General features: G+C 36.9%; 2 protein-coding genes and 1 pseudogene across 3 annotated transcripts in view; 1 reads left to right on the top strand and 2 right to left on the bottom strand.

The window, feature by feature from the left end:
- Positions 1-17,750, bottom strand: part of LOC306656057 (olfactory receptor 1D2-like) — a 382,885-nt gene that overhangs the window by 98,480 nt on the left and 266,655 nt on the right.
- On the top strand, positions 928-1,866 carry LOC306656072 (olfactory receptor 1468-like; the record flags this gene model as incomplete). The annotated part of the gene is made up of 1 exon (XM_079130949.1): positions 928-1,866. One exon carries the CDS (start codon positions 928-930, stop codon positions 1,864-1,866), a length of 939 nt encoding a protein of 312 aa, XP_078987075.1.
- Positions 12,467-17,436, bottom strand: LOC306657792 (olfactory receptor 1468-like; annotated as a pseudogene). The gene is made up of 2 exons: positions 17,340-17,436; positions 12,467-13,293 (listed from the first exon to the last, which is right to left on the bottom strand). The product of its transcript is annotated as an olfactory receptor 1468-like (transcript).

Consider the following 17,750-nt stretch of genomic DNA (forward strand, 5'->3'; position numbering starts at 1 on the left):
GATCCTAAAAATAATGATCGTCCATGAAATTTTCATCACAATGATGATTGGATTTTAATGTCAGATGCCAGAGTGGGATGAATTTGAAGGAGAGAGAGCATGGAAGCAGGGAGATGAAGCAATAGGCTGTTCTAAAGTCCAGACAAGGTATGTTGTCAGCCTGGTCCATATTGTGGCAGTTGGGATAAAGAGTGGAAGAAGTAGAGAATGAAGTGGCAGAATCTAGAGGGCTTGCTAGGTGAGCTGTTAATGTGAGGAAAATGAACAGATGAAATGCAGCTCTCAGGTTGCTGACTTCAGCCTGGAGTCCTTTTACTGAGGTAAAAGAGAATGGAGGAGTGAATTTGGAGAGGGTAGAGTGAGACATGGGTTTTTTTTGGGATCTGTTGAGCTGCACATGGTTGTAGTATACCAATGAGGAGCTTATGAGTGATTCAGAACTGAAAGTGGTAGAGCTATTTATCACAGGTTTAGATCACTTATCAATGCCATTGGATTAGGTGATCACTTACAAACCTATAGAATTGTAGGGGAAATGTTCAGGGAAAAACTCAGGAAAGAGTGACATGTATGACACTATCAGAGAAGTAAGCAATCATAATTATTGATAATAAATGTCCATGGAAGTATCAAAGAACCAGTGTGATAACACAGAATCTAGAAGATAAGAGTATTTCAGAAGGGAGAAAAGAGTCAGCATAGTTACATTCAGTGATAAGTGAGGAAACTAACTTGGAGAGATGGCTTGGATTGAGTGATATGTCACAATCTCATTGTAGATGAGATTTTGAATGCTGAGTGTGAGATCAATGTGGTCAATTATTGAAGAGCTCCTAAGGGACAGCACATCATACAAATGTGTTTGGCTTTTTAATTTATGTTTTTAAAAATCCTATTATCTTCTCTTAAAGACACTGGAGATAGAGCATGACAGGAAGAAACCAATCTACCATCTCAGAGTTCCTCCTCCTGGGCCTTCCCATCCAGCCAGAACACCACAACCTGTTCTATGCTTTATTCCTGACCACGTATCTTACTACTGTCCTGGGGAACCTCATCATCATTGTCCTCATTCACCTGGACTCCCATCTCCACACTCCCATGTATTTGTTTCTCAGCAATTTGTCCTTCTCTGACCTCTGCTTTTCCTCTGTGACCATTCCTAAATTGCTGCAAACCATGCAGAGCCAAATTCCAACCATCCCCTATGCAGGTTGCCTGACCCAAATGTACTTCTTCCTGTTTTTTGGAGACCTGGAGAGCTTCCTTCTAGTGGCCATGGCCTATGACCGCTATGTGGCCATCTGCTTCCCCCTGCACTACCCCACCATCATGAGCCCCAAACTCTGTCTCTCCCTGGTGGTGCTGTCCTGGGTGTTGACCGTGTTCCATGCCATGCTCCACACCCTACTTATGGCCAGATTGTGTTTCTGTGCAGAGAACGTGATCCCCCACTTTTTCTGTGATATGTCTGCTCTTCTGAAGCTGTCCTGCTCCGACACTCATGTCAATGAATTGGTGATATTCATCACAGCAGGCCTCATTCTTGTCATTCCCTTTGTCCTCATTGTTGTTTCCTATGGGCACATCGTGTCCTCCATTCTCAAGGTCCCTTCTGTTCAAGGTATCCGTAAGGCCTTCTCCACCTGTGGCTCCCACCTCTCTGTTGTGTCACTCTTCTATGGGACAGTCATTGGACTCTACTTATGTCCATCAGCTAATAATTCTACTGTGAAAGATACTGTCATGGCTCTGATGTACACGGTGGTCACTCCCATGCTGAACCCCTTCATCTATAGCTTGAGGAACAGAGACATGAAGGAAGCAATAGGAAGAATCCTTAAGAAAATTCCCTTTAGCCTGTGATGGTAATGCTTGAGAACATTGCATCACTTTCTGCTGCAAATGATGGTATTGATATGTTGATATTAATATTTGAATGCTATTCTCTAGTCCTTTCTTCCTATCATAGAAATTACTATTCAAATGATACATAATTATCCATTAAATAATAGAACTATAATCAATATGTGTGTTTGATATAAAAGGTGTTCTCAGTAATCTTCTATTAAGACTTCCCTGTTTGTTAAATCCACTCAAGGGTGAGGAGACATGAGATAAAATATTTCAATTGAAATTTTTGTCTGTAGTTGTTGAGTCACTGATTCAACTTGTGTTGTTTTTATAATCAGTGTCTTAAAAGGCCATATTGTGTTATAAGGCATATTTGCTTCAAATGATATTCTTTCCTTTCATGCTAATACTAAATCCCAATCTGTGTACTGTTCCTTATTCTAAACTTGACTTTCATTATTGAATAAAATTTTTTTCTTTCTTAGAAGTGTTCACATCCTTCTGTCTCTTAACCTATTTGTTAAAGCTACTTACTTCCATGCCTTCATTCTGTTTTTTAACCGGCCTTAACCTCAAGTGAACTTTCAGTTTGCTGTGTTATACTAGTTTTGTTTGAATTTATCTGAGAACTCAGTCATGTCTGGGACCCTGAATGTCATTCCTTCAAGCTTGGTTATGGAAGTCAGAGTTTGTTTATCAACCTCACTCTTTAATGATCTCTTTTTCCTCCTTGGTATTTTAAAATCTATCAGTAAACTTTGCATCTGTAATGTTATTTTAATCCTGTGAAGATTTAATTTAAACATGGAGAGGAAATTTTAGTACCCTGTTGAAGACTGAAAAATGTGGAATTTGAACTTGCCAAGATTCCAGCATGGCAATGAATTATTATCCAGTTTTAATTTATTTTTTAATGCTAAGATTACTGACTTATTTTAACATTCTCCATGTGTTTCTAATGGTACACTAGTTTCTATAATGCATAGGCTCTCAGAATGCAGTTAGCACTGGGGTGTGGGAGGTACACGTTTCATGCTATGCAGCTGATGAAGTCACTGTCTTTTTTAGCTTGCGGTTTCCAGAGTCACCTCAAGTTCTGCTATCCAGTTGGAGAAAAGATAATGGGTAGAAGATTCCATAAATGAGTTTTATAGGCCAGGCCTGGAAGTGGAATATATCAATCTGATCTACATTTATCTCTCCAGAATTCAGCCCTTTTCCTCAATGGAGATTCGATTTGGGGAGGTAGTGAGAAAATTTTTTTTCACCCAAATTCTATACAGAGATGCAGAAATTTTTATGGTCCATGTTTTTCCATTGAAAGATAATAATTATACAGAATAGTGTGATTCTCTGTGAAACATTTGTACAAGCACATAACAAAATTTGATCAGTTTCATTTCCCAGTACAGCCTCTACACTTCCCTTTTTCCCTCTCTTTGATCTTTTCCTCTACCCTAGTGATGCCCCTTCTATTTTCATGTTATCCCTTCTCTTTTCATGATGTCGTCCTTTTCCCCCTTTTACTCTATCTTCTGCATATGAGAGAAAACATATGATCCTTGACTCTTTGAGTCTGACTTAATTCACTTAACATGCTTTCATTCTCCTGCCACTGTAGGACCATGAACTTTTGCTCTATACATAGCTGTCTTTATATATTAATTCAGGAAAGTTATATGAAATAACTGTAAAATCCAGAAAGGGAGACTAGGAGTCACAAAACTATGTACATCTGGCTAATGATACCATAAGATTTATTGTCAAGATCCACATATTTCTAAAATTTTTATATCATAGAATCACAGTTTTAAGATAAAACCCCAAAAGTTTATTTGTACCTCCCCTAGATTCCTCTCATGGTATAATTTTATATACTAGAATACCCTATCAAAACAAATTGTTGGTGCAAGGTAATTAACTGGAGCACAGAATGTACTTGGATTCCATCAGTATTTCCGCGCATCATTTTACTATGTGCCTTCGGTGCAGTTTATATTTATCTCATGCATGGATTCATGTAACTCTTATCACAACCAGAAGCTTGGGATATGACAGTTGATCATTATATAAATGGACATGAGGGTAAATTCGTTACTGATATTACATGTCAGAATAAGGAACTTGAGGATAGTGGGCACAAAATAAAAAGGCATATTTAAGTTTGGTATAGATTTATTAGAATTCTTAAAATGAAATGTTTTAAAATTGTGTATGTTTAGCTTAAATGTTTAACTGATACCTTAAAGCATAAAAATTGTATATATTAGCCTGGTGTGGTGATGCATGCTTGTCATCCCAGCTGCTTGGGAGCCTGAGGAAGAAGGAGCACAAATTAGAAGCCAGGCTTAGAAATTTAGTAAGACTGTGTCAAAATTAAAAAACAAAAACAAAAAACAAAAAAAAAACAAGAAGTGTCTGGGGATGTACCTCAGTGGTTAAATGCCCCTGGTTCAAACAGCTGTGCCAAAAAGAAAGTCCATATTTATGGTGTATCATGTGATGTTTGGGTACATATATTTATTGTGTAATATTTAAATAATGTCATGCTGAATCTTCATTCATCATTTTTTATGGTGAAAATGTTCAGAATTATTTTTCTGTTGTTGGTTTTCTTTTTCTTTTTTCTTTTTTTTTTTTTTTGAAATTTCCACCACATTATTGTTATCTGTAGTCACCCAAACATCTTACTTATAACTATAATTTGGTACCTATTGATCAATCTCCTCATCTATCACTATCTATTCCTGTCACTAACTTCTATTGATAAATAATTTTATATGTCATGGGTTACAGCGTGAAGCTTAGAAACACAGTCATGCTGCATATGATGACATTTCAGTCAATGATGGACTACATGTACGAGTTGGTCCCATAAGACTATTATTGCGTGGCATCATAGCTGTATTAGTATAAGTATACTCAATGATGTTTGCATGATAAAACAAATTCCTAAGAACACAGTACAAAGAGCCAAACCCAGCAAACCTGTGTTTAAGAATTCAGAATTTATGGGAAAATGACAAACTTTACTTAGTAAACAAACACTAGACCTGCCCTATAGGAAATACTAAGGAAAATTCACTAAATGGAAACAAAAGTCTTCCAGTTACTAGAATAAAACTTACAAGAGGTTTAAACCCAATGGGATAATTAATACTGTGCAGTATTCAGAATACTCTGAGATTGTAAGACAGTTGAGTAATTTTATACCTAGTACAAAGGGCAAATAACAAGTTATAAGTTGGAACGATCATTGAAATAAACTATCAACAGATATATATTACAAAATGATGTGAATTTGGACATTAAAAACTCAAAATGTAAGAGTTTCAGTGTAAAGTTGTTATTTTCAGTTCAAATGAAGTTACTATCCATTTGGAATCAACTATTACAAATTTAAGATCTTCTGTATACCTCCGAGGGAAACAATAAGGGAAAAATCTGAATGAGACACATAAAAGAAAAATAAAAATCATTCAAAACACACGACTACAGAAAACCACCAGATCACTAAGGAAGACAACAAGAGTGGAAAAACCATATCTACAAAAGAACTAAGCACAAAGCAAAACAGTAGTAGTGAGTCCATACCCATCAATAATAACATTGAATGAAGAAAATAGATTAAATTCTTCAATAAGAATGTACAAAACATTGAGTGAATGTACAAAACATGCAAGAAATCAAGCCCACCTCTAAGCTGCCTACATTTCACTTTTGAAAACACACTGAGGTTGAAAGTGAAAGGATAAAAATGAATTTAAAAAAAGAAAGTGAAAGGATAGAAAAAGATATTCTATACAAATAGAATATTCTATGCAAAAAAAGAGTAGAGGGAGCAATATGTTTTTCTGGCAAAATAGATATTAAATAAAAATTATCAAAAAAGGAATTTATATACTAATGAAATGATCAACTAGTGAAAAAGATATAAAAATGTTAAATATATATGGAATCAACAATGGGACAATTAATAATATGAAACAAATATGAAAGAACTCAGCACAGCCCTTTCAGTATTGGACAGATCATGCATAGAATCAATAATGAACACTGGACTTCAGCAACATTTTAGACAAAATGGAGCTACCAGGCATATAGAAAGCATTTCATTCAACACCAGCAAAAGGGATGTTCTTTGCAAATGCACATGGGGAACAGTGTCCATATCATATGTTAGGCCAAGACACATCTTAGCAAATTTAAGATTGAAATCCTACCAAATGCCTCTTTTGAATACAATGGTATGAAACTGGAACTTAATTATGAGCAATTTCAGAAAATACACAAATACACAGAAATTAAGCAACATGATCCTGTGCAACTATTGGGTCAGTGAAGAAATTAAAAGGGAAATTTAAAAATATCTGTAGCAAATGAAAACAGAAACAAATCCTACAAAAAATTATGGGATGCAGCAAGGGCAGCTGTAAGACAATAGTTTATTGCAAGAAACACCTATATCCGAGAAGGAAAATAAACAGCTTCACCTTATACTTCAGGAAAATAGGAAAAGAACAACAAACCTTAGTTTGTTAGCAAAGGAAAAGATATCATAAATATCAGATCAAAATCGATGAATACAAGCCAGGAAAACAATATGATTGAAATAATATCTATGAAGCAAAGAGTTTGGTTTTTGAAAAAATAAAATTAACAGACCAATAGCAGTCTAAACTGATGGAGAGAAAAAAGAAAGAAATCAAATAAAATCAGCAATGAAAAAGGAAACATTACAACTGCCTCCACAGAACTACAAAGTGTTGTGAGACAGTTGTGAACAATTATATGCCCCAAATTGGATACTCCAGAGGAAGTAGACAAATTGCTAGACACAAAGAAACTACTAAGATCAATTCACAAAGAAACAAAAAATCTGAAAGGACAAATAATTGAGAGAGGAGATAGAGTTGGTTTAAAAAATGAAAGAAAAACTGTTTCCCATCAAAGGCAGGCCCAGGACCTCAGGGTCCCACAGTTGAATTCTATAAGACATTTTAAGACTTAATATAAATTATTCACAACTCTTCAGAAAATTGGAAGAGCAAGGAATATTTCCAAATTCTTTTTACAAGACCAGAGTTACCATGAAATTATATATAGCCTGACAAGGACTTCCTGACAGAAGAAAACTACAGGCTCATGTGCTCGATGAACAGGGATGCAAAATACTCAAGTGATTTCCACAGCACATTAAAAGGATCGTTCCTCATGATAACTTTGCATTTGTTCCTGAGATGCAAGGATGGCTCAACATTTGCAAATCAATAAAATTAATATACTTCATTGATAAAACAAAGGACAAAAATCATGTGATCATCTCATTAGATGTAGGGAAAACATGAGAAAAATTCAACATCTTTTCATGATAAAAATCACAACTAATTAGGTATAGGAGGAATGTACCTCAGCACAATAAAGGTACAATATGAGAAATCCATAGTGAGCATCACATTGAATAAGGAAAAGTTCAGAGTGTTTCTCCTAAGATCTAGAATAAGACAAAGATGTCCACTTTTACCACTCTTGCTCAAGAGAGTACTGGACCATGCAAATGATAGGAGAAGGAAGAGGCATCCATATTGGGAAGGAGGAAGTAAAATTATCCCCATTTGAATATGATATGGTCTTTTGCATTATATGCTAAGTATATAGGAAAATGGGTTTCAATTTAGAATATCTGTATATGCGTATAACACTTGATTTTTTCTGTTGCTCTCCCTTCATTCCCCTGATCCCTTCCTCTTTTCTAATAGTCTCTCTTATCCTTTCATGCCATAATTTTTTCTTTTTCTAGATTCCACATATGAGAGAAAGCATGTGATACTTACCCTTTCTTAGTCTGGATTATTTTGCTTAATCTGATGCTCTCCAGTTCCACTACTTTCCTGCAAATAATGTGATTTCATTTCTCTTTATGGCTGAATAATACTCCATTGTATATGTTTACTACATTTTCTTTACCGCTTCATCCTAGAGTAGGCACCTAGACTTATTCCAAAACTTGGCTATTGTGAATTGTATTACAATACCCATGGTTATGTGTGTATCCCTCAAGTTCTGACTTTTAACTCTTTTGATAAATGCTAAGGAGTGGTATAGCTGAATCAGATAGTATGTTTCCTTTGCTGTGTGTTTTAATTTGATGCTGTCCCATTTATTAACTCTTGGCATTATTTCCTGAGCTCTTAGGGGTTTTCTTGAGGAAGTCATTGCTTGTGCTTAAAAGCCTGAGTGTTGACCCTGTGTTTTCTTCTAGGAGTTGCATAGTTTGTGGTCTAAGTCCTACATCTTTGGTCCATTTTGAGTTGATTTTTGTACCAGATGAGAGATAAGGGTCTCATTTTCTTCTGTTATGTATGCATAATTACTTGTTTAAAAAGCTGTCTTTTCTCCAGTGTGTATTTTTGGCACCTTTGTCAAGGATCAAATGGACTGTATCTGTGTGGGTTTGTCTCTGTGCCTTCTATTCTGCACCACAGGTCCATATGTCTATTTTTAGGCCAGTACCATGCAGTTTTTGTTTACTATAGCTTTGTATTCTAATATGAGATCAGGTATGTGATGCCTCCAGCATTGATTTTTTTTGTCTGAAAATTGCTTTGACTATTCTGGGTATTTTTTTCTTCCAAATGAACTGTAGGACTATTGTTTTCTATTTTTGTGAAGAATGTCGTTGGTATTTTTATGCATGTTGCGTTGAATCTGTAAATTGCTTTTGGGTATGTGGCCATTTTAACAATATTAATTCTCCTTATCCAAGAAAATGGGAGATCTTCCCGTCATTCGAGGTCTTCTTCAATGTCTTTCTTCACTGTTTTGTAGTTTTCATTGTATGGGTCTTTCACCTTCTCCATTAGATTCATTCCTAAGTGTCTTATTCTATTTTTTAGGCTATTATGAATGGAATTAGAGAAACATTCTGTTGATGATGAGCCTGGAGATATTGGTTCACTGTGTAGTGTTGACTTTAACTCCAAATGAACTTTATAGTGTCTTTTTCCTATGCCTCCCTTGGCTGAGATTCATGCAATTGATGCTGGGTATACTGTGTTGGAACCTAAGGGTTCTGATTTCTCTGTAGGTTTTGCAATAGTGGGATCCTTCTGGTAGTTTAGGCAGGTATATTGTAGAATGTGCACTCTGAAAAGATGTGGGAGTGACCTGTGATGAGGTTCCTCATAGGTGCTATGTTCTTAACTGCTATGTTACTTCTTTCTGCCATTGCTAATGACATGAATGTCCAGGAGTGGAACTTCATGCCTCTCTAGTTTTGCCCACTTGGAACTGGGCCATCAGTGGGAGTTATCTCCTCTACTCTTTAAGTTGAATTATCCACCAAGGTTCAGTTAGGGTTAGGTTTGGCTGGAATAAGCCACATTTTCTCTCAACTGAGCTCAGAGAGAAAGCAAACAACCACACAATATGCTTGAAATCCTGGGATTTATCCCCTGTAGCACTCAAAAAAAAAAAAAAAAAAAAGCAACAGTAGCAACAACATAAAAACAAATACTATAAAAGCCAATGAATAGCAACAATAAGTACACCACAAATAACTGCAGAAATGAAAGGGGCAAAAATAATCCAGAACATAATCACTAAGTACTAAGGAATTGCAAATCAAAACCACAATAAGACATTGAAATAAAGTAAATTATGTTATATGCATTCATGAGTATGTCAAAATGAATCTCACAGTTATCTAAAACTATACTGCACCAATAACAACATAAAAATAATCTCACCTCATCCAAGGAAGAATGAATACCATCAAAAAAGTTGAAATATTACAAGTGTTGACAAAGATGTGGAGAAAGGGATACATTTGCACACTGTTGGTGGGACTATAACTTAGTTCAGCCATATGGAAAACAGTATGGAGGTTCCTCAAAACATTAAAAATTGAATGACCAAGTAATATAGCAATCCCACTACTGAGTAAATTTCCACAGGAAATAAATTCAATATGTTGAAGGTACATCCTTATCCCCATGTTCATTTGAGCATTATAGTAGCCAAGAAATGGAATTCAACTGATGAATAAAGAAAGAAAATACTGTACAGATATACATGGAAATAAAATCCTGTGATTTATGAGAATGTAGATAAAACAGGAGTTTGTTATGGAAAGTAAGATGGCCAGGCAGAGAGAGAGAGAGTGTGTTACATGAGCTTACTCTTACGTTGAATCTAAAGAGATCAATTTCATAGAAACTGAGAGTAGAATGGACCAGAGGCTGGTAAGAGCCAGGAATGAAGGAAGGGTGAGGTAGGGTTGATCTGTGGGCACTAAGACACAGTTACACAGGATCAAGGAATTCTAGTGTGCTATTGTATATTAGGGTAATAGATTACAATATGCACAGTACATTTCAAGAAGATAGAAGAAAGACTTTTGAATGTTTTCATCGAAAGAAATAGGTGTTTGAGGAGATGTTGTGTTTAACCTGATTTAAGCATTATACAAGGTGCACATGTATCAAAACATTAATTGGTACCCTAGTTACATGTATAATATTTATACTTTTGTTTCAGTTTAAAATGAATAAAAACTTTAAAAAATGTTAAGAGACATGGCTTATGGGGTCATTTTTACATTCTTAATACTGTACTGTTTTTGATATCTCTCAGTGGAAGTTGATTTCCTTCCTTCAGTTCCTGAATCTCATTTTCACTCCTATTTATCACAGAATATATTCTTCATGCCCTTTTTATTACATTTTTGTTTTCAAATAGTATAATTAAAATATTAATCATCTATCTTGTCACTGATAATTCTGTCTTATGAGATGTCAGAGTTTAAGATAAAAACTGGTATTACCTTAACAGCAACATGGAAAATGACAAAATATTTCAGAATAATATTCAATGGAAAAAGCATAATGCAAATAATGTAGGAAGCATAATCTACTTTTATGAATATACATATGCACATAGAAAAGGTAACTAAGTGGGAGGTTGTGTTGTAATTTTAGATATGACAAAATGGATGAAGAGAGAGTTGAAGGAAACCTAGAGTTCTAGGTTCTTCACACTGAGATAATTGAACTGTCCACAGATTCTTAAATGGAAATTTCCACTGGGCAAATGAAAATAACCTTCATGTCCTTCAACAGATAAATAGATAAAGAAAATGAGATTTACACATGATGGTATATAATTTGGTTACAAAAGAGTAAGACATTTGCCAGTAAATGAATGGATATGGATTGCTAAGTAAAATAAGCCAATCCTGAAAAACCAGAAATCAAATGTTCTTTCTGATATGTGGATGCTAACACACAAAAATGGGGCAGGGGAGAAAAGAAGCTCAGTGGATTAGAAAAAGTAGAATGAAGGGAAGGGAGAAGGAATAGAAATAGGAAAGACAGAGGAATCAATTGGACATAACTTTCCCATGTTCACCACCAGTGAAACTCCACGGTCATATAAAACCACAAGAAAGGGATCCAAATTAGAATAAGGTATACTCCATGTATTTATACTATGTCAAAGTACACTCTACTGTAATGTATACCTAAAAAGAATAAATTTAAAAAATAAAATATAAATATAGAATTAAAGCTTAAAAAAGGAGAGCTGAGTGCTCTGGACAAAGATCTGGCATTCAGATAAAGAATTGAGATCAGGAGACTATATGAAAGAAATGGGTTTGAATATCATCACTTAGAGGGGACAACTAAGGAAATGAATGGACCAAGGCAAGAAACCATGCATGCCATGGGGGTGCTACACTTTTAAAAAAGGATGGTTGCTAACCTTCATTTGGAAGTGGGAAAAAATTAAAAGAATCTTCAGTCTCTGATCTTGCACAGCCTTAACAACTGACCCATTGGGTGGCATGGAAAGTTGCTGATAGATTTTGGTCTTCAAATAAATCATAATGTCTTCTCTACTTCCTTTGAATTTTCATGGGGTATAATAAAATACAGGAGAAGCTTCAGCAAAATCAAAATAAAAGAAGAAGAGCAACCTATAAAACTAAAATTTTCCTGTAGCCTCTAACTTTTCGACCCAATCTGGGTCAGTAAATTCTAGAGATTGTGGATTAGTTAATTACAGGTAAACACAAAATTGTTTACTAACAGGATTGTAAAGGAGTTAGAAAAATGTTGATAGGACAGGAAATAAAAGCCAATGTAAACATGAAAATAAGGTGTATAGGAAAGTTAGGAGAGAGAATGATGACAATTTGTGTAGGAATATTATGTAGGAGACTCTTGGTGTTTGCTGGGAGATTGATATACTGGGAGGTTATTGAGTATCAATCTGAGATTTTGGAGCACTATCTTAAAAAGATATCATAGTCAAAACATATTTGAGAAAATATTGAAAGGCCTGAGAATAATTAAATAATGTAAGAACTGGAGAACACATAAAATGTAGCTTTCACATCGGCTTCTCCAGCATAACCTAGGAAAGACAAAGTGGAGGGCAAAGAGAGGTCCCCAAGACCATTTTTCCTAGTTCACTACTCAGCCAAACCTCATTTCTTTTGCCTGTTGAACAATTATGTAGTATGCTACTTCAACCGAAGTTCCCATCATGAGGGAAAAGTGTGGGCAAATATTCCAATATTAATATCACTAATAATAATGTGAAAATTATGTTAAAAGCCCTTCTCACACAAGGGAATTTTGTTCCTACAAAGGTCCCTTCCTAGGGATCCTGCTATATGTCTGTATCTCAGGCTGTAGATGAAGAAGTTGAACATGGGAGCCATGACTGTGTACTTCAGAGACACAACAATATCATTCACAGTTGAATCATTAGCTTATGGACATAAGTACCGACCATTGACTGTACCATAGAACAGCACCACCACACAGAGGTGAGAACCACAGGTGGAGAAGACCTTACAGATACCTCAAGCAGAAGGGACCTTGAGAATGGAGGATACAGTCCTTGTGTAGGACACAAGAATGAGTAAGAATGGGATGACAACAATCCTCCTATAATAAATATCATCAACACATTAACATGAGAGTCAGAGCAGGCAAGCTTCACAAGGGCAGATATTTCACAGAAAAAGTGTGGGATCACATTGTCTGCCCAGAAGGACTATCTGGGAACAGCAGAGTGTGCAACAAGGAAAAGAATGTGGTCAGCACCCAGGACAGCGCCACCAGAGAGAGACAGAGGTTGGGACATATGATGGTGGAGGAGTGCAGAGGAAAGCAGATGGCTCATATTGATCATAGGCCCTGACCATGAGGTTGAAGTTCCCAAGGCCTCCAAAAAATAGAAAGAAGTGAATTTGGGTCAGACAACCTGCATAGGGGATGGATGGAAGTTGATTCTGCATGTTCTGTAGCAATTTGGGCATTGTGAAAGAGGAGAACCAGAGATCAGAGAAAGACAAAGATGTTGAGAAACAAATACATGGGTTTGTGGAGATGGGAGCCAGATGAATGAGGATGATGATGAAGAGTTCCCCTCATGATGTGGCAAGCTACATGGCAGGAATAAAGCATAGAACAGGTTTTAGTGTTCTGACTGGATGGTCAGGCCCAGGAGGAAGAATTATGAGATGAAAATTTGGATTTATCCCATTATTATCTGTCTCAAATGACAAGAAAAGAAGAATAAATATAGTACAATCATATTTAGGGACACAGGGAAGAAGAGAGATAGATGTCTAAGACAATTTTATTACAGTATGTTGTTTTAATAGTTCTGTTTTATGATTAGATATTGTTGCTAGTCTTTTCCTATGCCTAATTTACTATTGGTTTAATGTTGACTAACCCCCTCACCGACAAGGTCCATATGTAAAGGCCTAGACTCAGGATTGCTGTATTCAGAGTTGCTGTAGTTTAGTGGCAGGACCTTGTGGAAGTCTGCAGGTCATCGTGGATGACATTGAAAAGGGTCATGGAACTCTCCATTCCAGTTGGAGATGCACTCCTTCCTCTCCATGTGCTTTGCCATCCCTGTCCTCCCACATGAGGGGATATTACAAAGGCTGACCTGGCCATGGCAGCCATTTGGCATCTGAACCCCTCACTGTTAGCTTAAATGAACCGGTTTATAATTTGACTGTACTAGATATTTCATTGTATTGGTAGAAAGCTAGTATAATCATCTCTTTAATAAATGGTGATGGAAAATTGGACTTCCATATTCAAATTTTGTAATTTTAATCCACACTTCCATTCTGTACGAAAGTTCAGAGAAAATGGATCCCCAATCTTAATGTTTGTATGAGTGATGAGGAGATTACCTGTGACATCCTACTCTGTGGAGGCTGAGATGTCCCAAAACAAAAGCCAAGGTGCAGATGGAGCAGATATGCAGTGCTTTCAAGTTGTAGCCACTTAAGTCGGTTGTGATCATTGCAACATGGATTGAAATAAGAGGCTGAGAAAACTAGAATAGTACACCAGAAGTGTGTAATTCTTAAGAGCATGCTCTTCTGCCAAGGGACATAAAAATCCTTTAGACTATTATTTGATCACTTTCTGATTCATGTGCAAGCTAATGTGCAAACAGCAGAGTTGCTCATGTGCATGGGGTAGTTGCTATTGATCAGCAAGGGGAAACTTTGTTACTCTGCACAACTGGAATAGAGAAGGTGACATCTGAAATCCTTGGAACAGTTTGGGTGGCACTTTGTATTTTTGAGTCCATTAACAAACATTAATGAAAACTACAAAACCCAATAGAGGCAACACCAATAAGGATGCAGGTACCAAGGAAGCAAATTTGCAATGTGCCATTATGTGAAGATCCTCCAGCTCATGATGGCCAATGAGGAGTGGATATTGAGAAAGTGAATTATATGTGCCAAATTTGGCTTCCCAATCAAATGCCAAGAAACAAATATCTTGGCTTTAGGAAGTGGCATGACATAGATGGAGGAAGGGATAAAGATTGTGCTGGATGCTCTTAAGGAGTTCCATAGAAAATGAGCCAAATGTAGTGTAAAGTCAAATAATTTTTCAACCCTATGTGAGGAAGGATTTATTGGACTTGGTCTCAGAAGTTTATTTTTTCTTATTTTTCTGATTTCTTCATATCTGCATCTGTTTTAATCGTAGGAGTCTGATGCTTGTTGAATTCATTTCTTTCTCTCTTAGAAACTGTGGACAGCAAGATAGGAAGTAATAATAGGTTCTTCCATCCTTGCAATGTTCCTGAAACAAGAGTTACATGGTGGCATTCTACTGAAATTCACTGGTGGTTCCCTGTGTTCCAAAGGATAAAGCCTAAACTCTTAAATTCCTGAGACATTTTGGGACATTCACAGTGTCATCCTGATTATCTTGCTGTCTCTGAAGCCATCCTCCTTCATCCTTCCTCCTGAAATGTAGGTTGCAGCCACACAGGTCTCCTGCTTCTTCCCTACACAGGGAATAAGAAAGCATCTGTCCTGAACAGCTCATCATCTTCACCTTCCCGCAAAGGATGGGGGAACAGGTATGAACAGAGGCTGTCATAAGTCACCACTACAGGACTCTGGGATAATTTGCCTTTGAGAGGTCCTGACGAATGATTTTGTCTCTGATTAATTCCTCCAGCATCCTCTGGGATGCAGAGCCCCTTGGGCTCTTTTGAGTTGAAGGGGAAGAATGAGAAGGGATGGTGCAGTTAGGTGAAGACTACAGAGGCCATTACTTCCTCTAATAATAAACAAGATCCAGGATCAGTGTCCTGGAGTCATAATCAACCACCCTGGGTGAGTTAGTAGGGGAGTGAATGAGTTCTTGTCGTCATTTGAATGTGATTGTCTTGAATTCCCAGGTTCTACAATGTTCTGCAGAATAATTCAAGTTTGTTAAGTTTCCTCTTTTCCATCTTCTTTCCTTCCAAGATTTTTCTCACATGCTTAACTAATTCAATATTTTCATGCTTTATTAATAATAATGTTCATTACTCTAACATTGTGCAGTGTACTTGCAATGATTGTATCATGTACACATAAAAATAGTCTTATGAATAAGGGTTCAGTGCTATAATGATTCATGAAAATTCTTTAGTTTACATTCATCTATGGAGTTTTGAAAAGCTTTACATAGTCCTCCTGTCACAGATTATGATTAAATTTATCTGAAGGGACTCACTAACCTGTATCTTTAATAACAATGAGTGTGTTTGCTACTCAAGTGCAGTTCAGTGACAACAGTACTGACATCACCTTGGTGTTCATTTAAAATTCTGAAGTTGAGCTACAGAACAAGATTAGGTGTTCAACAGAATCCCCAGGTGACTTGCATGTATATTAAATTTTAGAAGCAATACTTCCCTAGGTGATTCTTATGTACAAATCAGTTTGAGAACTATAGATTTAACAGCTAGGTCTTCAGTGACAACATCAGCAGGTGATTCTGGGCTTTGTGCTCCCTGAATGTACTGCTTATACATGAGAGCATTCCACTCACTCACCAGGGAATTCAAAATTGTGACACCAGGTGCATGATCTACGTTTCTTTCTACTGTAATACTAACACCTAATATTCAAGGACACATATTGTTAATGTGGCAGTGTTGGACACCATCAGCAGGGTGAAGTTACCATCAGTTGTACTCATTCATTTCATCTTAACAAAATGAGCATCCCACATCTGTTAAAGCTCCTCCTCTGCTTTCTTTTATCATCTATTTGATATACTGGAGTTTATTAGGGCCAACTAGAATTATGATCTGTGTGTGTATGATCGTGTGTGCAAATTTATTTAAGAACCTAGTTCATATGATGTTGAATATTTCTAAGTTCACAATCTGCAGTGAAACACAGCAGACTGTAGACCAGGAAAGAATGGATTAACCTTTTGAATGCAGAGCATTCTTCTTCAGGGGAGGAGTGTTCTTTGGGGACCAAGTTTTTTTTTTTTTCAGGAACCTGGTATTTGTTATCAAAGTCATATTCTATGTCAACAAGATGTCACAACTACAAAAAAAAAAAGTGTGCACATTGCAATCTCAATTCAGTCAATGGAACCCCAGTCATTAAAAAAGTAATTCACATTACCCCAAAACCAATTGAATTTTTTAAAGATCTTTATATATGCAGCCAACAAGTTAAAATGGTTACCGAGAAAAAATACAAATCCAGAGGTCTAGTTTTGATGTTTTAAAAAGGCAACTGCTTAAGCATTTCTATGGATTTGAACATCAGTCTCTCAACCACTGAGCTTCACACCATTCATCATCCAGCAGGCTCTTTTGGCAAACTCGGGTGACTCCAGTTTAACCACACTTGGACATCTTGTTTTCCATTTGATATTGTCATAGGGCACAGGGCCACATTGGTTGAATTTGTCCATTTTTTCTTTTTTTTTTTTTTTGGTTTTTTTTTTTTTTTTTTTTTTTTTTTGGAGTGCTGGGGATAGACAGGGTCTTATGCTTGAGAGGCAAGCACTCTACCAACTGATGTATATCCCCAGCCTTGAATTTGTCCTTCAGCATATTCCATGTAAAATCAAATGGGAGATTTCTCACAAGTATCTGGCAGGCCTTTTTGGCCACCCCAGGAGCATGACCTCCAGCTCTGCTGGAGGTCAAAGGAATCTGTGAAACTTCCTCCAAAGTTGCCATGTTCCATCTAAATGGTGTGGCCAAAGCTGGCACCACCGCCATCCCCCATGAGTAGATCCATGCACTCAATGCCAGCACTCAGGGCTTGGCCCATGGTTTGGCCCATGTGCCCCAGGATATTTTTGCCCATTCTTTCCAGGCCCATGTGCTCAAGACTCTTGGCTCCCATGCACTCCAGGCCCATACACTCTAGGTTGTTGACTCCCATTCACTGCAGGCTGGTGGCCATGCAATACATCACAAGGCCCATGCCCTCCAGACGGGCCCCCATGCCAACAGACATCATGCACTCCATGCTCAGGCCCGTGTGCTCAGTTGTTTGGCCCATATGGTCAGGGGGCTCAGCCATGCACTGC

Source organism: Sciurus vulgaris (genome assembly GCF_902686455.1).
Source record: "Sciurus vulgaris genome assembly, chromosome: 3".
NCBI lineage: Eukaryota > Metazoa > Chordata > Mammalia > Rodentia > Sciuridae > Sciurus > Sciurus vulgaris.